Consider the following 27,236-nt stretch of genomic DNA (forward strand, 5'->3'; position numbering starts at 1 on the left):
GAGATCCCATTGGCAATCCCAGAGGAGGGTGCCAGGCAGGAAAACAGAACAACGTCAGTCAGGAAGCCCAAGAGTGCGACTCCCAGCTACTAGGAGTGGTGGGACCATGGGGACACCTCTGACCCCTGAGCAGGACTATTCCCGAAGCATCCTTTTCTTATCCACTCATTTATAAGATCTGCCTCGTAAAAAGGCACCACCCACCTCCTCTTTACCGAACCACAGATGAATTCAGTGAATAACAGCTAACTGTAGTAACACATAAAAGTTTCCTGTGGGCTAGACTTCAGGCGAAGCATCTTCCATACATGTCTCACTTAATTTTCACTTGTTTTTAATCCCCACTGGAGCGATGAGATAAGTGAAATGTAGAGACATTAACTAGAGCCAGAATTCAAAGCCACTTAGGTCTGACCCGTGCCTGGCACACAGAGCAGTTGTTGCTTAAACAGTGACAGCTGTTCATCTTGGTATCAGCATCTCTTAACAAGACTGCGAAGTTTCTTTCAGCCTCTTCTCTGAATTCTGGGTTGAAACATTTTAACTTCTTTTTCACCTGTCTGTACTGTTTCAGTCTCCTGTCGACTTTAAACCAGCTAATGAATGATACGAGGGGCACCCCACATACATATGCAGGACCACAAAGATGCCTGAATCAGGCTCCCCTGAATTTGTGTCCCAAGTATCTAACTGCCACCCTCCTTGAGTTGCAGATCATATTTGAGTTGCAGATCATACATTAAATCATAAAGCAAATCACAAGTTTGCTTAGTGTTTTAACAGCCAAATCCTTCTAGAGCATTATCTCCTAGAAGATCATTTTGATAGATTCAAGGAGAGGTCGGTTTAAAAGCCCTAAAAGAGCTACATAAAGAGGGAAACCAAAGTCTTACTCAAGTTGTACAGATTCCAGGACAAACAGCCAGAGAGGAGTGAAGCCACAATTCCTCACCATCCCTGTGGCATGAGCAAATTAGTGTGCTGAAGGACCTAGGTGGGCCGCCTGGGAAAAGGAGAGACTTTGGGAGTGCAAGCCTTTTTCGGTTTTCAGCTTCCTCGGGGCACAGATTTAAATTAAGCCCAGCCTTTGCCTTGCAGGGGCCTGGTATTGTTCCTTAAGTGTTTGTTCCTTAATTGTTTTCCAACCTACTGTCAGTCTCTTCAGCACTCGGAAAGAATGAGGCTGATATCAGCAAGGAAATTCCATAGCTTCCTAGTCCCAAACTCAGAGTCAGCAAAATTGAAGAGTGGGTGAAAACTTTTGTCTTTGGCATGGGGCCCCCTCCTGATGGCTTCTTTCCTCCTTGCTCAGGAGTCAGCAAACTGTTTTCATGTGGCCTGTGCGCTAAGAATGGTTTTTACATTTTTAAGTAGTTAGGGTGAAAAAATGAAAGAAGAATATTTTGTGATACATGAAAATCAAATTTCAGTCCATAAAGTTTTATTGGAACACAACCACACCCATTCATTTACATAATGTCTATCTAGGGCTCCTTTTCCACCACCTCAGAGTTAAGACCATATGGTCTGCAAAGCCCAAAATATTTGCGATCTGACCCTTTACACAAAATAGTTGTCCACCCCTGCCTTATCTTCTGCTTCTAGAGCAGTCATTCACACCTCAGTGTGAATTCACCTCAGTGTGAATGACTGGTAACAGTTTAAAATACTAACTCCCTTTTCCCCTTCAGAAGAAAATTTGGATTGCAATAGGGAGAAAATCCTTTATGATAGCATAAAGCCTGTAGAGTTAAATGTTGGGGGTGAAGGGCAGATTTCTGGCAACAGTCAGGGGTTGGAGAAAGATATTTTGGAGCAGAGAATTTCCCCCTGAACACTGAAGCTGTGCTCTTCTGGAACCAGCTGTCTGAAGTTCTCAGCAGGTGGTGTCTACAACTGCAGATGAAATAAGGAATTTTCATCCCAGTTACACAGAAGAATTCACTTTCCCTCTATCTCCAAGTCTGCTCACAAACAGGTTGTTTTCCTGACTGCTGCCTCTACTTGCCAGTAATGTGGTTGTCATTTTTATATCGATCATCCCTGTGCTTCATATTCAAAGAAGCAGCAAGCTTTGCACCTCAAAGGATTTTTTAAAATTCCAGCTGCTGGTGGAATTACAACTTTTGGTTGCAAATTATTGTTTTCAACCAGGGTACTTGGTCAGCACTCTTAATAGAAAATGACAGAAACCCCACTCAAACTGGCATAAGCAGAAAGAGAATTCACTGACTTATGTTAATAGAAAGTCCCAAGATAGTGCTCACTTCAGGTATGGCTGGATTCAGGTACTAAAAGGAACGTGTTCCTCGTCCAGCCCTCAGTTCTGCTTCATTCATTCAGCCTTGGTCAGGTTTTCCATATGACCCAGCAGCTCTGGCCTCTAGCTTACCCAGCAATGAATGCAAGTGGAAAGAGCCAATTCTCCCCAATATTTCCAGGGAAATCGCCATGCTAATGTCATTGATTATGATTGGCTTGGCGTGAGTCACGTGCTCGCTGACCAATCCCTAGAGTCAGGGCTGGTTCCCATTAGCGGGGCTGGTTCATGTACCTTTCCTGAAGCCACTTGAGAGAGAGGACAGAAGCAGAGGAGGGAGGCTACAGCTAGAAAAAGGGGGTGGAAGATGCACAGGTAAAACAACAGCCATCTCTTAGCCAGAAGCTGTAGAGTCCTTAAAACATGCATAAATAAATATAGAAGGCTTTAAAAACATGGTGGGCTAGGGTCTTTGATGCAACACAAAATAAGAAAGATGAACCTCAACTTCCAGGATCCTTGCCCCCAGCCCCCCCTCCCCGCCCCTGGCCTCAGCCCCTCGGAGGGCCTGACCCTTCCACCTCCCTGTCGCCCTCCAGAACCTGAAGCGAGTAGCCGAGGTATGGATGGACGAGTACGCCGAGCACATTTACCAACGCCGGCCAGAGTACCGCCACCTGTCTGCTGGGGACGTCGCCGCCCAGAAGAAGCTCCGCAGCTCCCTTAACTGCAAGAGTTTCAAGTGGTTTATGACCAAGATCGCGTGGGACCTGCCCAAATTTTACCCGCCGGTGGAGCCCCCGGCGGCAGCTTGGGGAGAGGTGAGTCTGAAGGGCCCAGTGCAAAATGCAAACGCGGAACCCCTATTCACAAGACAGGCAAAGAGTGCCAATTAAGGCATGAAATATAAAACATGTTTCTTTCTTGAGTCACTCTAGCCTTGTGGTGGTTTTTATATGCTACTTAATGTTCTAAGTAGAGAAAAATTAAAACTTTAATATTAGCATAAATTTTACCATTCAGCTTCATATTATGCAGTGTGAGTTTTAAATGCAAATAGAAGAGCATTTAGCTCATGTGCCAGATGGGTGAAATTTCACAATCTGTATTTCAACCCTTGTACGTGCATATGTATTTCTTACCAGAACAGTGCAAACACAGCACAAAGCTAACTCAGCTGATTTTATTTCACTTGTTGCTAATGCATACTTTATTTTATTAAATTTTTTAAATGTATTGTGAGAGAGAGAGAGAGAGAGAGAGAGAGAGAGAGAATCCCAAGCAGGCTCTGTGCTTCCAGTGTGCAGCTCATTGTGGGGCTTGAACTCACGAACCATGAGATCATGACCTGAGCCAAAACCAGGAGTCAGTTGCTTAACCAGCTGAGCCACCTAGGTACCCCGATAATGCATACTTTCTAAACCCACTCTACCTGTGGCTTGCTGATGCGTGAGGAAGAGCAGAAGGAAAAACTGGGGGTTGCCCTCTTCTTCCCTTCCTTCTGTGTTGTTATCTTCCGCTGGTAAGGAAAGTGGTCTGCAGGTCCAGGGAAGTAATGCAAGTAAGAGGCTATTAGAGCTCCCTGGCTCTTCCTGTGTCTCTGAATACCTCGGCCTTCTTTGTGCAGTCAAGTTCTGGTCGGAAAGCATGGCCTTCAGACATGCCAGCACCCCACTTAGTCTTACCTGTAACTTGAGTCTTGCTGAACTCCCATGCACGCAGGACCCCAAGGATTCTGTGCTTCTGGGGCATCACAGAAGAAAGGTACAGCGAATGCCCGTGTACCGTGTTATCACCTCTGCTCACATGCATGCTCCCTTGTCCTATCAGATTCCACTGACAAATTCAAAGATAAAATTATTAAAAAAAATTTTTTTTAACTTAAATCCAAGTTAACATATAGTGTAATAATTTCAGGAGTAGAATTTAGTGATTCACCACTTACATAGAACACCCAGTGCTCATCCCAACAAGTGCCCTCCTTAAGGCCCGTCACCCATTTAGCCCATCCCACTATCCACCTCCCCTCCAGCAACCCTCAGTTTGTTCTCTGTATTTAAGAGTCTCTTATGATTTGCCTCTCTCTGTGTTTTTATTTTTCCTTCCCTCCTCCTATGTTCATCTGATGAGTTTCTCAAATTCCACATGAGTGAAACCCTATGAGATCCGTCTTTCTCTGACTGACTCATCTCACTTAGCATAATACCCTCCATTTCCATCCACGTTGTTGCAAATGGCAAGATTTCATTCTTTTTCATTGCCAAGTAGTATTCCATGTTATATATATATATATATATATATATGTATATATATATATGTATATATATGTAAACAAACTACATCTTCTTTATCCATTCATCAGTCGAACACTTGAGCTCTTTCCATAATTTGGCTGGCACGTGAAAAGATGCTCAACGTCACTCATCATCAGGGAAATACAAATCAAAACCACAATGAGATACCACCTCACACCTGTCCCGGTGGCTCAGATTAACAACGCAGGAAACAAAAGGTATTAGCGAGGATGTGGAGAAAAGGGAAGTCTTTTGCACTGTTAATGGGAATGCAAACTGGTTCAGCCAGTCTGGAAAACAGTATGGAGGTTCCTCAAAAAAATTAAAATAGAACTACCTTACGACCCAGCAGTAGCACTACTATATATTTATCCAAAGGATAAAAAATGCCGATTGGAAGGGACACATGTACCCCAATGTTTACAGCAACACTATTATTAAAACTTTTAAGACCACGACAGCAGAGCTTTAAACCAGTGACAGCCCTTTCTGAGTGAGGGTCCTGGGGCCGCTGCCTGTGTCACACTCCTCAAGCCCGTCCTGCTGGGGGAGGCAGACCGTCTTCTAGCAGAAGAAGCACTCTGTCACCAGACTCTGGCTCCTGGTGTCTGAGCTGAGAGGACCACTCATTTATAGATGGACATACCGGGGCTGGGGGACAAGGAGCATAAGGGTTAGATCTCCTTCCTTGCAGGTGACAGAAGTCCAGTTTGAAGTGAAAAGAGAAATGTAGTGAATCTCATAGAAACGTTGGGTAGCTGTGGCTTCAGACACGTGGATCCAGGGGCTCAAATGATGTCAGTTGCTTTTTCTCCTGTTTACCTCTGCTGCCATTTCTGTTAGCCTCATGCTGAGGGTAGCGAGATGGTTTCCAGAAGCTTGAAGCTAGCCCAGCAACAGAAAGTATATGCCTCCTTCCCAGTAAAGCCAGCACAGCTCCAGGAATCAAGTCTGATTCTTAGGTCTGCACCAATCACTGTGGCCACGGGAGGAAGGGGGAAAGCAGGGGTGGACAGATACTCTGGCAGGCCACAGAGTGGGGAGAGGGCGGTAGTCCCATAGAAAATCAGGGTGCTGTTACCAAAGAAAGGAGTGAGGGGTTTGAGCCAACAGAAACACCAGGTATGGCTTGTTCTAATTCATACAGCAAGTTAGAGGGGCTTTTCCTGACTAAGCTATCTGGCCCGTCCCATCTAACACCAGCATAGATACTGTAGAGGAGGTGTCGTGTTGACTTCCCTCATGAAGCTCTTCATTTCTTTGCCAGTTTATTGGCTTTTACCCCTGTATTAGGGCCAGTCTTCCAAGAAGCAGACACCAAGAGACTTGTTGGGGAACCCCTGAGAGAAGGAACCAGAAGGGAGCCAGGAGAGGTTGGGAGATCTGCTGTGGGGCTGGTCTGCCTGCTGGGAATGGGAAAGGGGAGGAAGAAGGGCTGCCGTAGGAGGAGTCCCACACTGCAAGGATGCTCTTGAGCCAAGTGACTGAGCAGTCTTCAAGCCAAGTCTCCTACCAGAGAACTCGGCATCTCCCTGGAATGGGCCTCCACAGTCCCCCTGTCCCGCTCCATCGCTGGCTGGAAGCAGCCCATGGGAAGCACAGCCTACACTCAGTCACAGTGGATTCCGGACACAGCGGCCGGGCAGTCAGACTCCCTGCAGCAGGGCAACTGAGGAGCACGTTTTCACGGCCACCACACCTCCAACCCAACCCCTCAGTCAAGATAGGAGTGATTCTGTGAGGGAGGCAGGAACTACACGATGCACCTACACGGCACGGTGGCCTTCAGGTAGTGAGTGCTGACCAACCGTGAGCAGTGAGGCCTTCTGCTCCAGCCCAGTGCTCCTCCCACCACACCACACCCTGTCTTACTGAAACTCTTGTTTTTTGGATCGAGAACCTCTTGCCATTCACCTGCTCTTTAAGGCCAAGACCCCACAGCAAAGATGCCCCATCCTTTTCTAGGGTGGCTTTCAAGATATGGTCCCTGCGTCTCCTGGAATGGGAGTAAATTCCATTCCTGGAACTGTTGGATCAGATTCTCCAGGAATGGAGCCAGAGAGTCCTCTGAATACCAACCCCCCTCAACTTCCAGGTCCCCACTGCCACCCTATGACTTTGCATGCTCTAGGACAAAGCTGGCTTTGGAGGAGCTCCTCTCTGAGGACTGAGTATTCCTGTACTGAGACGCGCAAGGCACGTCCACCAACCCAGGGCAAGCTTCATTAAGATAATGCAGAGCTTCCTCCATCCGATGTCTCTGCTGGGTTCCCTCCTTCCATCCCGGCGGGGTCCCAGGGGACTATCTCAAGGTGCCTCATTAGTCCACTCTTTCCTTCTGTCTCTTTCAGATTCGCAACGTGGGCACAGGGCTGTGTGCTGACACGAAGCATGGGGCCCTGGGCTCCCCGCTGAGGCTGGAGAGCTGTGTCCGGGGCCGTGGGGAGGCTGCCTGGAACAACATGCAGGTAAGGGCCACTTCTCAGGGACTGGCGGCCGGGTTTTCCTGGGCCATCTGTGGCCTGGAATGCTCACATGGTCAGGGCAGGGAGAGAGACGCCAAGGGTCAGTGACGAGTCACAAAAGCTAGCCCAGGGGATGAGTTATAAGAGCTTTCTGAACACCTTAGAAAGAGGAATCTTTCACATTGCAATAAAATCATCAATCGGGTCTGTTGGCGACAGACACTCAGCCCAAATGGCCTTCAACAAAAAGAAGAACATATTGGCTCATGTATGCCGTTGAAGAGCTTAAATGATGTCATCAGGAGCTCTCCAGGGTCTCAACTCTTCTTCCTCTCTGTTGGCCTCATCCTTCATCCGGCTCTTCCCACATGGTGGCAGATATGACCACCAGCAGCAAAGGCTTCCAACCCGCCAGTGAAAAGGCATGTCCCTTTCCAGAGTTCTGGAGAAGCCGTGGGGTGCTCACATATTGGCTTTCCTGAGCCAGTTACAATAGGGGATGTGATACAGTCCTCATGTTGATCAAGCCCACGTCACATGCCCACTCCTGGAGCCTGTGGTGTGGTTAGCCTCACCTGAAGGACGGGGAGACGAATGAGGAGAGTGGGTTCCCCAGGGGATCGTGCCCAGGCGGTGTTATCAGAAGAATGAAGGCTATAGGCCAGCAGTGCAGAAAAGCCACCACCCTCAAGAAACTGCATTTAACTTGCCGTGATCCCCCCAGCACCAACGGTTAACCCTAAAATCACACCGCATCCTGCATCCACTGACTCTTGGTTCGAGGGAACATTTTTATAGTCTCCTTCCTGTGGGTTTTCTGACATTTTGGAAGTGCACACTGATAGAAGCCCATATTGCGGGGCCTCTGCAAAAACAGAGCTCAGAAGGGGTGTGTGGCACTCTCACTGCGAAGGAAGAGCACCACCTCTCAGATGGGCCCAGTGCCCGGACTGACAATGTCTGCCCCTCCCTCTGAAGTCCTTGCTCCCTCTCCTCCCTTGGTAACAGTTATTAGAAGTGGCCCTCCTTCACCGATTCTCCTGAATTCTTCAGGGCAGCGTGTGGCTGCTCCCCACACCCACCCCACGAAGGAGAACCCCAAAAGAGACCAGGAAGAGCACAGGGCCTGGGAGAACGTGCCCGGAGAGCTCGACCTGGGATAGCCTCACTATATGGCAGAGTCCACACTAATGCCTGAAGATTCATTCGGACAAGGAACAAAATGATGTCTGGCTGCCTGGCTGTGCCAGCCTCCACCCTCTGAAATGGGAAGCATGGCAGCCCATTTGCCCCTGTGGGATCGATATTCCCTAGGGCTCTCAGACACCCTGAGCAGAGAGCTCTCGTGAGCCTGAAAAGGGAGAAATGTGAGTCTAAAATGCAGAAGACACGGGAGATAATCAGGAAGCAGTAGCTGGCACAACCACTCCTTTGCCACCATGGGGTCCACTCCTGGCCAACATGGAGTAGGGTAACAGGGACTGGATTTACCCTCCTGCCAGAAACAACTGAAAAACAGAAAATGTGTGAAACGCTCTTTTCAAGAGAGCAGACAACAGAGGGTTCTATTAAAGAGACGGACATTGCCGTTGTAAACCTTCCCTCAAAGAAAACTCCAGGCCCAGATAGATTCATTGGTGATTCCTACCAAACACTTAAGCAATGTTACAACTCTACAAAAACTTTTCCAGAAAAGGAGGGAATACTCGCCAACTTATTTTGTGAGGCCAGCATTACCGTTGTAGCAAAACCAGACTGACCCATATACGAAAATTACAGACCAGTATCCCTTGTGAACATAGGTGCAAAAATTCTAAACAGAATTTTAGAAAATCCCATCCAACAGTGTGTAAAAAGGATAATACATCGTGACTAAGTGTAATTTATCTGAGGGATGCATGATTGGTTGAACATTAGAAAAGTAATCAATAGATTCACCATGCTAACTGAAAAAGAAAAACCACATAATCACCTTATACCCAGAAAAAGCATTTGACAAAATCCAACATTCATTTCTGATAAAAACTGTCGCAAACCAGGAATAAGGGAACTTCCTCAACTTGATCAAGGTCATCTATAGAAAACCCGCAGCTAACATCAAACTTAATGGTAAAAATCTGAATTTTTTACCCCTAATATCAGGGATAATACAGGGACTCTGACCTTACTGTTTCTATTTGACACTGTACTAACCTGTGGCAAGAAAAAGAAATAAAAGTCATGCAGATGGGTGAAGAAGGAAAATAATTTGTAGACTATATGATCATCTTTATTTGTAGACTGTAGGATCACCTTTGTGGAAAATTCTATTGACTCTACAGAGAAACTACCAGAATTAATAAATGAACTTATCAAAGTTATGAGATACGAAAACCAATTGTATTTCTATACATGAATAATGAAGAATCAGAAATTAAAACAAGTCAAATTAAAATTAAATTGAGTCAAAACATATCAAATTATGTACTTTAAATGTGTGTGGTTAATTGTATGCCAGTTATTCTCCAGTAAAGCTGCTGGAAAAAATGCTTATCAACTCAATACAACAGTGAACCTGGTTTGGATCCTGATTGAAACAGACTGTGAAAAGAAACTTACAAAGCAATTTAAGAACACTTGAACTCTTCTTACTTGATGACCTTGAGGACTTTGCAATAACTTTTTATTGTTATAATGGCACTTCAGTGAAGTATTTTCACCTGAGATGATATGATGTCTGTAATTTGCTTCAGAATAACGTTGAGGTGGGGGGTTGTGATGGGGGGGTAAAGCTGTAACAAGATTCACCATGAGTTGGTAATTGTCGAAGCTGGGTGATTGGAAGAGGTGTGGTCGATACTGTTCCCTGGATCTCAATGTTTAACATTTTCTATCATTACAGAAAAGAGAGGGGTGCCTGGGTGGCTCAGTTGGTTGAGCATTCAACTCTTGATTTCAGCTCAAGATCTCATGGTTGTGGGATCGAGCCCCGCGTCGGGGTCTGTGCTGATGGCATGGAGCCTGCTTGGGATTCTCTCTCCCCCTCCTCCCTCTGCCCCTCCCCTGCATATGCACTCTCGCTCTCTCAAAAAGAAAAAAAAAAAAGAAAGTCCCCGGTTTTGCCATCCCTATAATGATGTCCCTGTATGTACAGGTGTTCACCTTCACCTGGAGAGAGGACATCCGACCTGGAGACCCCCAACACACAAAGAAGTTCTGCTTTGACGCCATCTCCAACACCAGCCCGGTCACCCTCTATGACTGCCACAGCATGAAGGGCAACCAGCTGTGGAAATACCGCAAAGTAAGGCGGGCTGTGTGGGCGGAACAGGGCAACCTGCTTGGTTTTAAACAAAGAGAAGCAGACGGGCATGCAGCACCTCACTTCCCCCCACAGAGCATGCTTGCCCGTGCATTCGCGCCACACACCCACCATGCCCCACTTCTCTGCCATTTGAGAGATGCCAGAAAGCCAGGTTTTTATGTGAAATCGCTATGCTCTTACATGCTGGCAGCTGAGTCCATAAAACACCAGCACCACCACCATCATGAGAACCGATGCCAGTGGGCCAGAGACGAGCATGATTAGGGCCCAGGCCCGGAAGTGGCACACAGGTCACTTCCACCCGCATCCCCCCGGGCAGAGCTCAGGCACAGGGCAAGGCCGCCTGCGGGGGAGGCTGGGCAGGGTCTCGCTGTGCCCTCAGCAGGGAGGCCTCGCAGGTCAGTGAACGCGGCCGGCCGCTGCCTCACTGCCCCGTTGCTATCGTTGCTGCTGCCGTTGGTTCAGATCCCCAGCGTCGCCTCGCTGATTACCTCCCTGTTTCGTAGGACAAGACCCTGTACCACCCCGTCAGCGGCAGTTGCATGGACTGCAGTGAAAGTGACCACAGGATCTTCATGAACACCTGTAACCCCTCTTCTCTGACCCAGCAGTGGCTGTTTGAACACACCAACTCGACAGTCTTGGAAAAATTCAACAGGAACTGAGCCCTGGTGTCTCAGCGGGCCTGGTGGGGTCCTCTCCTGGCGCTTCCGGCAGCCTTCCCCTCCCGAGGGAGGCAGGGCTTCCGTGGGCAGCGTGACGTGAAAGGCGCTGGCCAACAGGTCTAGGGCAGAGAGGGCTCTGACGGCTGGAGCAGGAGGCCCACCTGTTCCTTGAGGCCCAGTGGTAGCCGCGGGGTGGACAACAGACCCCACATGAGGCCCCACAAAGAGCAGTGCCTGCTTTAATCCCTGACCGCATCATGGAAATCTAGGAGGGCCTTACCAACTTTGTCACCACGTTCCTTTGGGCATTATGTGGGAGAAATGCCAAGGCAGCCCTAGGCCACCCGAAAATGGGTCCTACAAGGTTAACTAGCCTTGAGATGGCTCGTATGTGACAGCCCTTTAGAAAGAGAAGCCCCTGTTGTCCGTCTGGGCACTTGTAGCACCTCTGCCGTCCGTCCGCTGCAGAAGGGGAGGGAGGGAGTCTTTCTTGGGGCCACTGGTTTCAGCCATTTAGTTTCTGCCTGTCATGGAGTAACTGAGTAACTACAGTTACTGCCCGGCTTCTGTTCTGTCACAGCCCCAGGTGATGCATTCGAAGGCCATACCTGGGCCCTCAGAGCATCTGGTACTGAACACTGGCCAGCTGCCAGGCCTGGGGTCGGAAGCGGGACCCCTAGACGTTCCTTTGCCGCCATGGACACATGGGATGTCTCTCCTTGCTCTCTGGGCACAAGACAGCTCAGCCACCAGCTCTTCAGGGCTGGGTTTCAGATGACTTGGGCCCATGGAAAAGGCCTAGTAGAAGACCTCCAAACCAGATATTCTGGCTGAATTTCCCTTATCAGTGCTTCCATTTTCCTCTTTCTCTCTTGGGCGATTACCTGCCTCAAGAAAGGAGCAGATGTGTGAAGTGCTCACCTCACAAAGTCTGGAGGCCTCCAAGGTGGACCGGGGGCGAAATGCCCAGCCTCTGACCTCATTGCGGCTCCAGTTCTCACATAGAACTCTAGAATTTTTATAGAACTGTATCATTGGATCACAAACTAGAACGCCACATAGGATTCTGGTATTCTAGCATCCAGTTGGGATTTCTAGAATGCTGCGATTTAAAAGAGCCAGCCAAGTGTAATATAGTTAAGGCATCCAGCCCCCAACCTAGAGACAATCTTTGAAATCCGAGGTTGGTGGTGTCGGGGGGGGGGAGGGGGTGGGTGACCCATGTCCGTCAGCTCGTACCAGAGGCCTGGGTACGACATGGTCCACAGTGCAGACCCGAAGCCCTGCACCCTCCACCGCCTTCACAGCTGCAGTGGAGGAGGGTCCCACGAACAGGCAGACACCCAGCTCCATGCCAGTCCCTCGTGTTTACCTTTTCCTTTGTTAATTATGTGTCGGACTCCCAGAGGGCTCCCAAGCTAATAGGAAGCATTTCTGTGACCAACCTGCCACCCACTGATTCAGAAATGGAAATCGCATTCTACAACCTATGGCTCCCACCAGCTAGTCCAGGAAATACTTGAAATCAGTGTTCCAATTAGAGCTGGGTCTCTCGATTGTGTCATTTACCAATTAAATGAGACATTAATCTGGGAACAGAGCCATGAATCTGCCTTTGAGATGCTGGCTGATCTCAAGGCCATCAGTTATCAGGGGCGGGGAGGCAGATAAAACACTCCTAACCACCACCACCCCAATTAAGCATATAGCTGGCAAAGCATCACTTCCTCCACTTCTGCCCCCACACACACCCTGCCCTGGCCACCTGTCCCCAGGAGAGGTGGCCCCTGTGCGTGCAACAGCTTGCTTGATCCCTTCTTGTTGATCCCTCCGTGTCTTTTCCAAACGAGTGCCATATCTTTAGAAGTGGCCCTCCATAGGAAGGAGTCCAAAGATGAGGCCCCTTCTGGGATCTAGGAGAACAAGAGTTGCAGTTTGGAGAACTGAGGGTTCATCATCAGAGAGCAAAGCAGCATCATTAAAATAAAAACTGTGCCTTTTAAAAAGAAAAAAATGCAAATGTACAGCAAATCCCTAAACTTGAACAATTTCCTAGTGCCTTGCTAGACAAACATAAAGGGGCAGGGTTGGGGGCGGGGGAGGGGAAACTTTCGTGGGAGTGTGTGCAGTTTCTGTTGGATGAGTGTGTGTTTCTTAACTTCTGATTTCAAGCAGGAGACGTTGGGCCTAGGGCAGGATCTGGGAGGCGGAGATGCCCCTCAAGGGCCAGAGGCTGGAGTTGTTCCAGTTCATGGCAAGTAACCCTCCAAGTTAAAAGGGCAGCTGGACAACTCATTTTGTCTGTGGCCTAGAAGGGCCTCAGCAACCCCTGGGAGAGGGCCCTGTTTGTAGACCATGCCTGGAGTCCCCCACCCCAGCCCCCACACAGAGTGCAATGCACTCGCTAGGTTTCCAGATGTCCCATTCCAAGTGGGTGACAGTGTCCTCGGCAAGACCGGGACTCCTGTGGAAAGCAGGTGCAGCAGCAAGCGGGCTTCAGCTTTCCTCCGTCCCATTATCTGCTTTTGCACCCTCGACTGGGGATGGGCAGGTCCTCTGAGCAGCACTTGCTGAGCCCTCACCAGGAGGTGCTGGGACTCGGCAAAGTGTGTAAGAGGGGAAGGAAGAGGTTCACGGCTCAGCTGACCAACTGACTGATTACAAATACCACTGGTTGCTTTGGCCTCCTTTTTGAAAACCACCTGTCTCAGAGATCCAGGTTCCTGCCCACACTGCCAGCCGATGCTCAGTACAGCAGCCAGGACCTGTGGAGACGCTCTCCATCTGGGTCATGGGTGAGAACGTGGGCCCCTTTGCCTCCCTTTATTCTGAGCATGAGGTCACAAAACAGGGTGCGGCCAGAAAGCATCATGACCGTGTGGCTCACCAGCAGCCTTTCCAGAGGGGGAACTCCGGAAACATTTTGGAATACAGAGAGCCTCTTTGCTGTAAATACAAGGCCTTTGGAGGTGGCTAAATGTTCAGGCACACGTGTGAAAAGCCATTCTATCGTGTGCCTCCCCCTGGAGCTTTCAACTTTTAAAATAGTCCAGGAACCACCCCTTTCTCCCCTTGTGGAAGAATTAGTTCAGAGGCAGAGGGGGGCACTTCCACGGCAGGGGGGGGGGGGGTGACATTAGGCCTAGGGGAGAAAGAGCAGTTCCTGTTGAAGATGCGGCATATAGATTCCCAAAGTGCACCCTATATTCACTTTCCAAACCTACCTGTCGAATTTCTCTCTCTCCTTAAGAAAGAGATGATACCCTTGAAAACGGATCCATGTTTCTTTCCGTGTATCTTCATTTTTCTAGTCTCTGGAATCTCAAAAGCATGGCAAAGCACTTTACGGTAGTAACTGAGAATTACTATGACTGGGGATTCCTTGCTTCAGTGGTCTCTAGTGTGTACAGATTGGGCGATCTTTTATAATTCCTGGGAGGCAATGCGTTTTTAATGTTTTCTGAAGATTTTTAAGCATGGGAGAGGGGCAAGGAGTGCAGTCCAATTCTGGAATTCTTTTCTACTTTCCACCGATGCTCTTTGTGAAAATCGAAGTAATATTTCAGTTCAAACTTGATCTTGAGCCAAGGCCAAGGCCCACTGCCGCCTCTGGGGTGGGTGTTGGACCTACATCCCAAGTGACAAGGTCCTCTTAGCATCTGCTCCCCAGATGGCTTTGATTCAGCCTCTCCAGACAACAGGGTTGAGCTCCTGCTTTGTTTTGGGCGTGAAGCCTGGGATCCCAAAGGGACTACAGGCAGGGAATATTGAGATGGCAGACTGGGATTCTAAACAGAGAGCTCAAGACCACCAACCTCTCTTCTGCCCGGAAAAGTGAGCCTTTGTGATGAACTGACTTACTGTGTACAATTGTGATTGTTGTTGAGTAAACCTCCAGACTTTCTCTAACGTGTTCTCTGGCTTATTCTTGTCACGCACCATTTTTCAGTCCGTCATTCCCCACGTATTCAGGGAGTGTCTGCTTGGTACCCAGGCCCTCTGCCAGGTACCGAACAAGTCCCCAACAGCTGTCCTTCTAGAGAGGAAGGTGGACCTCAACCAACCAACCAAGATGACTCTAGATGTGAGCAGGGCTATGAAGAATATAAACCGAGATGTCTCAGAGACTAGATTGGGAGGCAACATTAGGTAGGCCGGTCAGAGCGTGTCTCTGCGAGAGCCGAAAGACATGAGGAAGTCTGAGCCAAGAGGCAGTTTGTGGGAGAGAGTTCCAGGCAAAGGGAGTCACGACTGCAAGAACCCTGAGCAGGAGGGAGTTTCCGTGTTGAAGGCACAGGAGATGAGCTCACAGGGTTAGGTGGGGTAGCCCACAAAGGGTCTGACAGACTACAGCCAGGAATGGAAGATTTCAGGGGGGCAGGACAAGGTGAAATGGCTTTATTTCTGATGCTCACCTATCAGCCACAGGTGTCTACCTACCAAAATATTACGATGCTTTTGAATATTAGATTTGTATCATTTGTGTAATACCACATTCTAGAAACAGCATTGGCTGGCCTGGCTCTGCAGATCCTGCCCCCTATCTAGACCTCAGTTTTCTGCTGTAAAATGGCCAGTTTTTGGATGATCCTTCCAGCCCCACCTCTGGTTCCCTGGTTGAAACTTAGTGTAGGACTACCGGTGACCGCCAGCCCAAGCTGCCTGCTGATGCTGTCACTCAGAGCCCACCAGAGGGCGCTGTGCACCACGGCTTGGAAAAGGCAGATTAAGGGGGTGGAAATCTGTTCACTGGCCTTCTGAGCCCTGGAACCAAAAGATGGATATTGTTAATTTTCTTCTAAAATTTTAATGGTTTCTTTAAAAAGATTAAATTCTTTTACTAGGGACAGAGGAAGAGAGGGAAGAAGATTCCAGGTGCAGGGGCCGCATGTGCTAAGACCCTGTGGAGGGAACATGACAGGTATGAAGGTCAGTGAGGTGGGAGCAGAGGGAGTGAGAAAAAAGAGACAAGAAGGAAAGGGTGGGCAGAAGCCAGACTCTGCAGGGTCTTGTAGGCCATGTTAAGGCGTCTCTGAGCTTTATTTTTAAAGCAGTAGGGACCACTGGAGGGTTTTAAACTGGGCAGGGTGAGAGCATCAGATGTGCCCTCAACTGATGTTTATAGACAGGAATGACTTTCTCGAGCTGCTGGGCACATAGTTGGCACCTCGGGCCTGCAGAGTGAAAACTCCAGGGCAGCTGGCCCTCAGTTGCCTTCTCGAAATCACTGATTCCTGGGAGGAAAGGTCCTTCCCCACTGGGACAGGTGGGAGGATGGGGGGAATTAACATGTCTCATCCGTTCTAGCTCCTCAGCTCCCAAGCCCGCGAGCAAGGGTAGAATCCAAGGTATCTAAAGCACTTAGCTGGACACACAGTGGGAGCTCTGTCAGTGGTTGGTGGCATACTTGTTCGGGAGCAGAGGCGGAGAATTTGGCAATTTGCCAACAATTTTGGATTCTCTCTCTCTGTACTTAGTTGGAATTGGGGATTGGGGGCTCCTGGCACTGAGTAAAGGCTCAATGAGTATTTGAAGAATGGACAAACGGGTGAAGAATACAGCTTCAGATTACACTTTAGGCTTTTATTTCCTCCACTCACAGCCCACAGGCCTTCTGAGAGAGAGTGCTCCTGTATCCGTTACATGCTGTGTGTTCTTGAGAAAGTCCCTTCCCCTCCCTAGGCCTCAGATTTTCCATGACAATGGGGAGAAGGGGAGCAAAGTAGATAATGGTCAGCCCGTACTCTTACAGTTGTACAAATCCTGCATCTGGTATTTTGCAGTAGACCTGAGGTTGTTAGGGATTTATTTTCCAAGCTAACCTAGGGGATAGGAGTGGGGCCCCCTTTCAGTTCTGTTGGTGTCTCCCACCCTACGGCTTCTGGGCTATTGCTGAAGTGGGTCCAGGATTCAGTATCCAGAGCTCCCTTCCTGCAGCTGCTTACAGCTCTGCTAACCTCTGGCCACGGGCATCCGTTTCCTCTTTGTTCACCCTCAGTGCCTGGGCTGCCTGGCTTGGTGATCCTCGGGCCCATGAAGGTGCCCCAGGGAAGTCTGCAATCCTTACCTTCCAATCTGACTTGCTTCAGAGCTGGCAGGGTGACGACCCTTGGTGTGCATGCACGCACGCATACACACACACACACACACACACACACACACACACACTGCCATAGAAACAAAGGAAAACCTAGTGAACCCTCAGAGAAGCAGGTTTCTTAGCAACTTCACAGCTTTTGTTCATGAGCCACTTGGAATTGAAGTAGCATCTGATCTCCTGCCAGCTCCTGCCTGGGGATGGGAAGAAGGGGATGGTAGGTCTGCTTTCGCTGGAGCTAGAGCTAAACACCCCCGCCCCCAGCATTGGCCTCTCAGCCTGGGATGCTGAGGCTGGAATCCTGGGGTCTGGAGTCCTCATGAGGCTGGAGTCCACATTCTGGGAAAAGTCCCTGCTATGGTTTCTTTACAGCTGCAGAATCCCAGGGCTTGGTCATCGAGACAACAAATGCATACCGACATATGTACTGTGGGCCCATGGTGGTCCACGCTGGGTGCCCAGTAGTTGGCTCCACCTTTGTCCTCAGCCCTGGAAATACAGAGATGAATAAGGAATAATCTGTGACCTCTTTAGCCTAGTGATGAGAACAAACAAGGACCCAGAGACACCTGATTACCGCTGCACTGCTTGTGACTTTACCCCAGGCCTCTAGTATAAAACCGAAACTTCTAAGCCAGGTCCTAACAGTCCTTCCAGGCTGGCCCCTGCCTGCTTCTCCATCACCTCCCCAGCAGGGCTCAGGCCCTCACAGGCCAAGTCTTTCCCACCTCCAAAACCAAGTGGTCCCTCCACTTGGAATGTTCTGCCTCTGCTTGGCAGCTTTTTGTCAGAGTTTAGGTCCCAGCTTAGCTCACCCCCACCCCCAAGAAACTTCCGGCACACCCTGTCAAGAACAGGCCCACCCCACACACATCATTTTCTGGCATGCTGAGCACCTTTGTAGCCTCCTTCATGGCACTTATCCTGACATACAGTCCATTCTCCTTGTTCACAGTAGTTATGTTCTATTGAGTCACTGTGAACATGGAATCAGCAAACACGACCACGCCCCTAGGGGAAGCACAGGGGTAGGCTCCTGCGAGCCTCTGCTCGAAACATTTTCATCAAACGATCAATACATAACCTTGTTTTATGTGCATTTCTGTTTAAAGACACCTTATTTAATAATAGGTCACTAATTTGTCAACATCCAACTCAGGGCTAACACTGGAACTAATGCCTCAATGAAATTTACTTAACACACACATGTTCTCCATAGACACATCTTAGTGCTTAAGAACACCATACAGCACCTCAGCACCATGCTTGGGAGGCATTTTAAACCAAAATCACCAACAAAAAGCACAAAAATATGTAAAACGTGACACCACATTGCCCACGAAAAGGATACTTGTTTAGAGCATGCACGCTAGACCTCAGCTGGGAACGTGCATGTAGGGGGAACTCCAATTTTTTGCCACTCTGCACATGCACACGTCTGCAAGTGACCTCCGAGGTGCTTCAGGTGACCTCCGAGGTGCTGCAAGTATCGGTTCTGAGGTCACAAATCTATTTTGGTGAGTAGGCACATTTGCAAACACGGCATCAGTGTAATAATGAGGAGTGCTTTGATTATTTTATTCATTCGTTTACTTGTTTAGTGTCTTCTAGTCCACGGTTTTATCCCCAGCTCTCAGGAGGACTGATTTGGACCTCCGAAATTGTTGAGCTGCTGATGAACGCACCACCTATCTCTGAAATGTTAGTTTTGTGAAACTGATTAATAACCCTTATTATTTATGTCACCATTAGTTGCATATTTCGTTAAGGCCAAAACTAAACAGCTTTCCAGGGCTGACTTTTCCTAATGAAACTCATGGAAGACTGATATATGAATCTGAAGTTGTTCATTTTTTTATGGGCATTAGACCCAATGACCCAAATATCCAGTAACCCAAATAATTATGTGCAACCTCCTAGTATCAGCTGAATTTTTTCTTAGGAGAAGTTTGCTTGGTCATCTAGCATTAAAGAAAGGAGAAGCACAAAGGTTTGTTTCCCCATGACAGACTACACATACAACCCCACTCCCATACAGAATTGGTTTCTGAAAATGTGACCAATGTCGAAAGTAAAAAGTCAAACAAAAAATGTATTCCATCAACAGGGCACATTTGCTCCTAAGGAATAAAAAAGGGTTTATCAGTTTCAATTACACCTGCATTTTTGGACGCAATCTTTGATGATATATTTCCTGCATTTCCTACTATATCTTCAAGTTGATTATTTTTCTTTACTAATCAAAAAACATGCATAAGGAAGTGCCTGGCTGGTTTAGCTGGAGGAACATGCAACTATTGATCTCAGGGTCATGAGTTCAAGCCCCACAATGGGCCTAGAGCTTACTTTAAAAAAAAAAAAAAAAAAAAAGTGCTTAAGAACATCAAGTGGAGACTGAAGATTCATTCCTTTCAATAAATCCAATGACTCCTACCTTTATGTCAATTACAGTTAATGATACACATACTTCCTTTATTGAAATCTAATTCACCTAAAGTGTATAATTCAATGTTCTTAGTATATTTACAAGGTTGTGCAACTATCACCACTTCCTAATTTCAGAACATTTTTGTCCCCCGAAAAAGAAACTCTGGACCCATTAGCAGTCACTCCCCACCCAAGCTCCCCAGTCCCTTAGCCGCTGGTAACCACTCATCTGCATGGATTTGCCCTTTCTGAACATTTCATATAAATGGAATCATGGAATATGTGGCCATTGTGTCTGGCTTTCACTTAGCATAATGTTTTCAAGGTTCATCCATATTGTGTCAGTCCTTCATTCCTTTTTATTGCAGAATAATAATGTGTCTGGAAATACTACATTTTGTTTATCCATTCATCAGTTGAAAGACATTTCATCTCTCTGGGTAGATACCTAAGAGTAGAATGGCTGGGTCATATGGTAAGTCTACATTTAACTTTTTGAGGAACTGTTAAACTTTTTCCAAGATGGGTGCACCAATTTTGCATTCCTACCAGCAGTATGTGGGGTTCAACTTCTCCACATCCTCACCAATACTTGCTATTACCTGTCTTATGTACTATAGCTATCCTAGTAGATATGAAGTAATATCTCATTGTAGTTTTGATTTACATTTCCTTAATGATTAGTGATGTTGAGCATCTTTTCATGTGCTTTTGGCCATCTGTATATCTTCTTTGGAGAAATATCTATTCGAAACCTGTCACTCTTTCCACCATTTTTTCGTGCCGCCATTATGGCGTGCATGAATGTCCTGGCAGATGCTCTCAAGAGCATGAACAATGCCAAAAAGAGAGGCAAACACCAGGCTCTTAGTCCATGCTCCAAAGTCATCTTCCAGTTTCTAACTATGATGCTGAAGCATGGTTACATTGGTGAATTTGAAATCATGGATGATCACAGAGCTGGGAAAATTGTTGTGAACTTCATGGGCAGGTTAAACACGTGTGATCAGCCCCAGATTGGATGTACAGCTAGAAAAATGGCAGAATAGTCTGCTCCTGTCCCACCAGTTTGGTTTCATTTCACTGACAACCTCAGCTGGCATCATGAAGAAGCAAAACACACCAGAGAGAAAATCCCGGGGTTCTTTTTTCTAGGGATATAATACATGTGTGCAAATAAAATGCCTCAGTGGACTCTGGTACTTAAAAAACACACGCAAAAAAAAAAAAAATTTTTTTAATAAAAAAACCTTTACCCCTTTTTAATTGGCTTGTCTTTTTATTGTTGAATGATAAGAGTGCATTATATATTCTAAATACAAGTCCCTTATCATATGTATGATTTGCAAACACTTCCTCCCATTCTGTAGGTTGTCTTTTCACTTTCTTGACATACACACACTTCTTATCACTACTCTTGGTGCTTTCATTTTTCCATCCACATAATTTTTTAAGATGAGGTTAAGATACAACAAAATAATGAAGCACTTCCCAATCATTGCTGCACAGATGGATATGGAAACTGCCTGTGTGGAAACTGAACGATTAACAGATCAGCAGCACCACCTTTCCATCCTGCAATGTGAGGTCTCACTCTCTAACATGCAGAAATCTAAACCTGAGTACAAGGGGTGTCAGCATAAAATGGATGAAATAATAACTACCACTTAATGAACACTTACTATGTACGAGACACTAAGCTAAGTGCTTTACAATATCACTTTTGATCCTCACAATAGCCCTATAAGTACTATTATCATCCCATCTTACAGATGAAGAAAACTGAGGCTTATATACTTCACATAAGTTGTCAATGGTCCTACGGCTAGTAAAGTGGCAGAGCTGGAGTTCAAACCAGAGCCTTTGCCCTTAGCCACAGTGCCAAGAGCTACCGTTGGCCAATAGCCAGCACCTGTCAAGTGCCAGGTTGCAGACCAGAGCCAGGGGACACTTTCATGCGTCCTCAGCGAAATGAGGAAAATAGACTCATGCTGTGGACTTTTCATAAAGCTTAACTTATTCCATTTAAATGACTGTCCTTTATTCCGAGATTCTTCCAACTTTTTTGGTATTCCATACTTCCTGTTAAATTACAATACCAAAAGATGGTGTTTTTCTTACTATTATTAGAAATATAGGCACGTTGTAAAACATCCAATAGGAACAGAGGTTATAAAATTCAAATTCTGGGGTGCCTGGGTGGCTCAGTTGGTTGAGCATATGACTCTTGGGTGTCAGCTCAGGTAATGGTCCCAGGGTCATGGGATCGAGCCCCACATTGGGCTCTGTGCTGAGCATGGAGCCTGCTTAAGATTCACTCTCTCTCCCTCTGCCCCTCTCCCCCACTCATGCTTGCTCACTCTCTCAAGTTAAAAAAATTTTTTTTTTAATTTTCAGATTCTTCCTTTCTTCCCTTGACCTGCAGTCCCCACCACGGAAGCAACCACAATTACTAGTTTCTTGTGTTTCCAAATATGTGTATTTGGGTATAAAAATTTTAAGAAAAACAAATGGAATCCATACTCCATATAGTGCCCTGTATCTTTTTTATTACTTAATAAATGTCTTGGTAGAGTTGGACATACTTAATTTATTGAAAAAATGTTTATGGGGTCCCTACTCTTGTTAGCTACCAGAATTGGAGAATTACTGTTGTATGCACTGGAGCTACAACAACAAACAAGGCAGACATGGTCCTGGCCTTTGTGGAGCTTATATTGCAATGGGAGAAACAGCCCCAGCACAAAAATAATGATAAAATAGAATCATTGAATATTGTGATGAATGCTAATAAGAAAAGACACGAAATGGAGCATAGCGATGGGCAGGGGCTGGGAAGAAAAATTCCTTTTAATCAGGGAAGACTCTCTGCAGAGGTGACATTTAAATTAAGACTTGGAGGATGGAGCCAGCTGTGGGAGGAGTGAGCGGAACAGCTTTCCAGGTAGAGGCAACTGCCAATGCAAAGACCTTGAGGTAGGGAGGAGTCTGGCTTATATGAGGAACTTAAGGAAGAATAACAGAGCTGAGGCATGGGAAGGGGGCAAAGAGATGGCAGGAGGCACTGTCAGAATGCACTGGGAAGCTGGTGAGGGGCTTAAGAGAAGTGGGGCAAGGTTTGGTTTGTATAGATGCTCCATCAGGAAAGAGTGGTTTAGGGACCAGCTCATAGGCCAGTGAAGCACTTTAGACACAAGGTGATGGTGGCCTGGGCTGAACTGCTGGCCATAGGAAACGAAGCAAAAGGGACAGATTCTAAATATCTATTGGAAGGAGAAGAAAGTGCCTCAATGATGGGTGGGCTTGGAGTGGGGTGAAAGAAGAGAGAATCAAGGGTGGTACAGGTCGCAGTTAACGGATTCGGTTGTCCGAAGCTTTTAACTTGAACATTTGGTCTGCGATGCCTCTGGAGCATCTAAGCTCCAGAGGCTGTTTTCTGGAGCTCTGAGGAGAGGCCTCAGCTAGAACTATGGAGTTGGGGGTTATCAGCCTGTAATTTTAATTATCTGAAGGTAGACTTGGGGATGGAAAAGAATATTACAGTTACTGAGTCAAGTTGCCAATTTAAAACCTAGCTTTTATTAAAGGCTTTATGTTCAATTTAAAAATCTTGTTATTCCTTTATAAATCTGGTGATTTTTCATATAAAGATAAGAACAATCACTTTCACTTATTCTTTGATTACTGTTGAATTAATTCTTAAGTTTAGCAGATTCAATCCTCCTTAAACATTTAACAGGCTTACAGATTTAATTAATCAAATTTCCTTAGACATTTCAGACTACAATTACAAATTTAATATGTCTGATTTTCTCAAACACTTTAAATGCCCAACAGGGCAGACTTACAAATCTAAAAAGCAAGATCTTTCAAGCACTTAAGGAACTGTTGTAAATTAATTACCTAAAGTTATAAATGTAGCAAAGCAGATTCTCTTGGCCATTTCAAGAATCTCAAATCCTACACAAGGCAAAACAAGGATCACAGAAGCTTCTCTCTGTATTCATTTCTTCATTATCTGAATATTTCATTATATTTCCTTTCTGGAGTTACAGATTTACTCCCCCAGCAGAAAACTCAGAATTTTTTCCAAAAAAAAAAAATTGTTATTTAAAACCAAACTACATAATAACAGGGAGGAGAGATTATAAATATTCCTTGAAGAAAGACTATAGGATTGTCTATAAATGGTAGTTAAAAGAATGTGCACCGCCCTTCCCCCCCCCACACACACACACACAAAATTACACAGAAACTGAGGGTGTCAGTCTGGGTCCAATTAAGAGAGAGAAATCACACAGTAATTTGAACAGAGGAAAGCTAATATAAAGATTTATGAATTATAACAGGGCACAGTAGTAAAACAGTAAAGAGAACTCTAAAGAATTCAGGAGTAGCAGATAAGGAGCATCCCCTACCCCAAGAGCTGAGATAGAGAACCCATCTAGGAACATCTCCAAAAGCAAGGGAATTTAAAGCAAAAATGAACTATTGGGACCTCATCAAGATAAAAAGGTTCTGCACTGCAAATGAAAAACAATCAACAAAACTAAAAGACAACCGATAGAGTTGGAAAAGATATTTGCAAATGGCATGTCGGATAAAGGGCTAGTATCCAAAATTTGTAAAGAGCTCACCAAACTCCACACCTGAAAAACAAATAATCCCATGAAGAAATAGGCAGAAGACATGAATAGACACTTTTCTAAAGAAGACGTCCAGATGGCCAACAGGCACATGAAAAGATGCTCAATGTCACTCATCAGGGAAATACAAATCAAAACCACACTGAGGTACCACCTCATGTCGGTCAGAGTGGCTAAAATGAACAAATCAGGAGACTATAGATGCTGGTGAGGATGTGGAGAAACGGGAACCCTCTTGCACTGTTGGTGGGAATGCAAACTGGTGCAGCCACTCTGGAAAACAGTGTGGAGGTTCCTCAAAAACTTAAAAATAGATCTACCCTATGACCCAGCAATCACACAGCTAGGAATTTACCCAAGGGATACAGGAGTGCTGATGCATAGGAGCACTTGTACCCCAATGTTTATAGCATCACTTTCAACAATAGCCAAATTATGGAAAGAGCCTAAATGTCCATCAACTGACAAATGGATAAAGATGTGGTTTATATATACAATGGAATACTACATGGCAATGAGAAAGAATGAAATATGGCCTTTTGTAGCAACGTGGATGGAACTGGAGGGTATTATGCTAAGTGAAATAAGTCAGGCAGAGAAAGACAGATACCATATGTTTTCACTCCTATGTGGATCCTGAGAAACTTAACAGAAGACCAGGGGGGAGAGGGGGGAAAGTTAGAGAGAGGGAAGGAGGCAAACCATAAGAGACTCTTAAATACTGAGAATAAACTGAGGGTTGATGGGGAGTGGGAGGGAGGGGAAAGTGGGTGATGGGCATTGAGGAGGGCACCTGTTGGGATGAGCACTGGGTGTTGTATGGAAACCAATTCGACAATAAATTCCATAGAGAGAAAGACAGACAGACAGACAGAGAGACAGAACCCATCTAGGAAAAGGAAAAGGCACCATTCTCCCCTGCTCCAGGGGCAATGCCAGGGGAAAATCTGGCGAAGAAGCTGTGTGTACTGTAGCAGCCTGGCACTGGATGTAAGTGCTGTTTTGAAAAATATCTAAGGGCAAAATATATGTGGGAAATGTAGACCTCTCATCCATACCAGTCAACTTTGGAGCCAACATCACACACTGCCTTGTATAGACACCCAACTGTTTTCTGGGTATGTGTCTGAGCTCCCCCCGCTAGAAGATATTCTCTTTTAGGGTAAAGATTATGTTTTATTCTTCTCTTGTGGCCGACCCTGAAATGGGTGTATGTAATACGTTCAATAATTTACTTCTGAATGTATGAACTCTGAGTGAGGCATTCTATTAAACTGTGCCTTTTTTCCTATTAATTTTCATCCTATATTTTCCTACTATGAAGGCAATAATTGCTTCCTGGGGAAAATGCAAAGGTAGACCAAAAGGAGAAAAATATCAACCATATTTCCACTACCCATGATAATAATTACTATTAGAACATTAGTACTTTGGTAGATTTCATATGCACAAATAGTTGCTTTCCTTTTTTTATTTTTTAACTTATATGTACACACATATCCCATATGCAATTTTAAATCCTGCATTTTTAAGTTAACATGAATACAGCACTTCTCCAACTCATCATCAATTCTTTGTTGAAGAGTCCATGATGAATTGTTCTATATAGAAAACATTTACAGTGATGTTGAAACTACCTTAAATGTTGAAAAGATCATAAATAACTGCAAAATATCTCACTCTGAAGATGTTAGGTAGTTTACCTAACCACTTCTCTTGTGGAACTTGAGGTTCTTTTTCTATTTTCCTTTTATAAATAATCCTACAATGAACATCGTTGTTTAAATTTTTCTCTGGTAGGCCAATTTCCTGAAATGGCTGTTCTGCATGTGAAATTACTAGACGAGAGAGTACAAATACGTTCAAGGTCACTTAAGAAAATTTAAGATCACAGAGCATCTGCTCCTAAACATGGAAACTGGTAGCTTTCCCTTTTTCATCAGGGCACAAACCAAAAACCTCTTTAATGCCAAGCCACCTAGTACTACCAAAATAGGTACAAGTGCTCACCTAACACTCCCGCCCCTCCCCCCCCCCGAACACCCCCCACCCCCACCCAGGTCAATGCTACCCATCCCTAAATGATTGCGTGACCACATGACCCTATGACCCTGGGCTAGTCCCTTTGGGCCTTTGGTCATTGTTAGTCCCCAAGTTGCCCAGCAGAGAGGTGGCCTGACTAGGGGTGCTAGACTAGATTTTCCGAAGGCCCTTCTGGGTGTGTGATGCCCTGGGTACCTAACCCCAAGCTCAGGGGCTTGCTAGCTATCGTGGATAGATCGGGAGGCTTTAAAGCAATAGAAGCTACAGCTTACAGAGCTTCAGGGAAGGCTCAAGATACAGCAAGCCCTTCCCCATGCCGAGATTGGCCCTTGATCCTCCACTCCAACCTTTTCTCCCGGTCTTCCGCAGTCCCCGCTTCCCCGCGCGGTTCACCCAGTTCACCCTCCAGACGTTATACTGACTTCCGATTCTTCCCAGCCGAAGGGTCACAAAAGCCCCGTAGGGGTTTTCTTCCTCCCTCTCCTCTTTCGGCGCCGACCAAGCCAGTCCCAGTCTCTACAGTCTGAGGTCTCCGCCACCCTCCAGCATCCGACTACCTTGCAATACCCGCCATCAGACCCCCATCATCTCCTCTGCACGTCTTTCCACGTATCTGTACCGGCTTGTCCCTCAGTCTTTCCCGCCATGCCTGGCTTTCTGTGCTGTTTCATCCACCCTATCTCCCATCGGTCTGCGGGTCCTCTGGCCCTGGTCCTGCGGTTTTTACCTTCTCATGACAGAACCTCTATCCTCGTCAGGTACCCCCTCAATGCCCCTCCCTATGTTTGTCCCTCGGCGCCCCCGCCCACGTCTACACTTCAGTACGCCCCCGATTGTGCTCCTCCGTTCCCGGAATCTGGCCCTCCGTCCAGCCAGGCCCCTGCTCACTATCCCTCCCCGAGCCTGAAGAGTCTGCGGCCCGGTTCCCCTCCCGCACCCGGGTAACTCTTCCCTCTTCCACTTTCTCTACTTTGAACCCATCCCAGCAGAGTCCAGGAAGTAGCCTGGCGCCGGAGACTGGCGGCGGAGGCGCCC

The 27,236-nt window shown here is 46.5% G+C and overlaps 1 protein-coding gene and 1 long non-coding RNA gene across 8 annotated transcripts in view; one reads left to right on the forward strand and one right to left on the reverse strand.

Moving 5' to 3' along the window:
• The window catches only part of GALNT10 (polypeptide N-acetylgalactosaminyltransferase 10), a 222,223-nt gene extending 207,326 nt beyond the window's left edge, over positions 1 to 14,897 (forward strand). For all 7 annotated transcript variants that reach the window (XM_060634785.3, XM_060634789.3, XM_060634790.3 and 4 more), the window contains 4 exons: positions 2,860 to 3,081; positions 6,906 to 7,022; positions 10,153 to 10,302; positions 10,830 to 14,897. In XM_060634785.3, coding sequence (XP_060490768.3) covers positions 2,860 to 3,081; positions 6,906 to 7,022; positions 10,153 to 10,302; positions 10,830 to 10,988 — 648 coding nt within the window. In that variant the 3' untranslated portion in view covers positions 10,989 to 14,897. The remainder of the gene's footprint in view (positions 1 to 2,859; positions 3,082 to 6,905; positions 7,023 to 10,152; positions 10,303 to 10,829) is intronic.
• Positions 14,898 to 17,184: 2,287 nt separating this feature from the next.
• Positions 17,185 to 27,129, reverse strand: LOC132680886 (uncharacterized). The gene is made up of 2 exons (XR_009610741.2): positions 26,759 to 27,129; positions 17,185 to 17,574 (listed from the first exon to the last, which is right to left on the reverse strand). It is a non-coding gene; the product is annotated as an uncharacterized LOC132680886 (long non-coding RNA).
• Positions 27,130 to 27,236: the final 107 nt, after the last annotated feature.

Source organism: Panthera onca, chromosome A1, assembly GCF_046562875.1.
Source record: "Panthera onca isolate mPanOnc1 chromosome A1, mPanOnc1 haplotype 2, whole genome shotgun sequence".
Lineage (NCBI taxonomy): Eukaryota > Metazoa > Chordata > Mammalia > Carnivora > Felidae > Panthera > Panthera onca.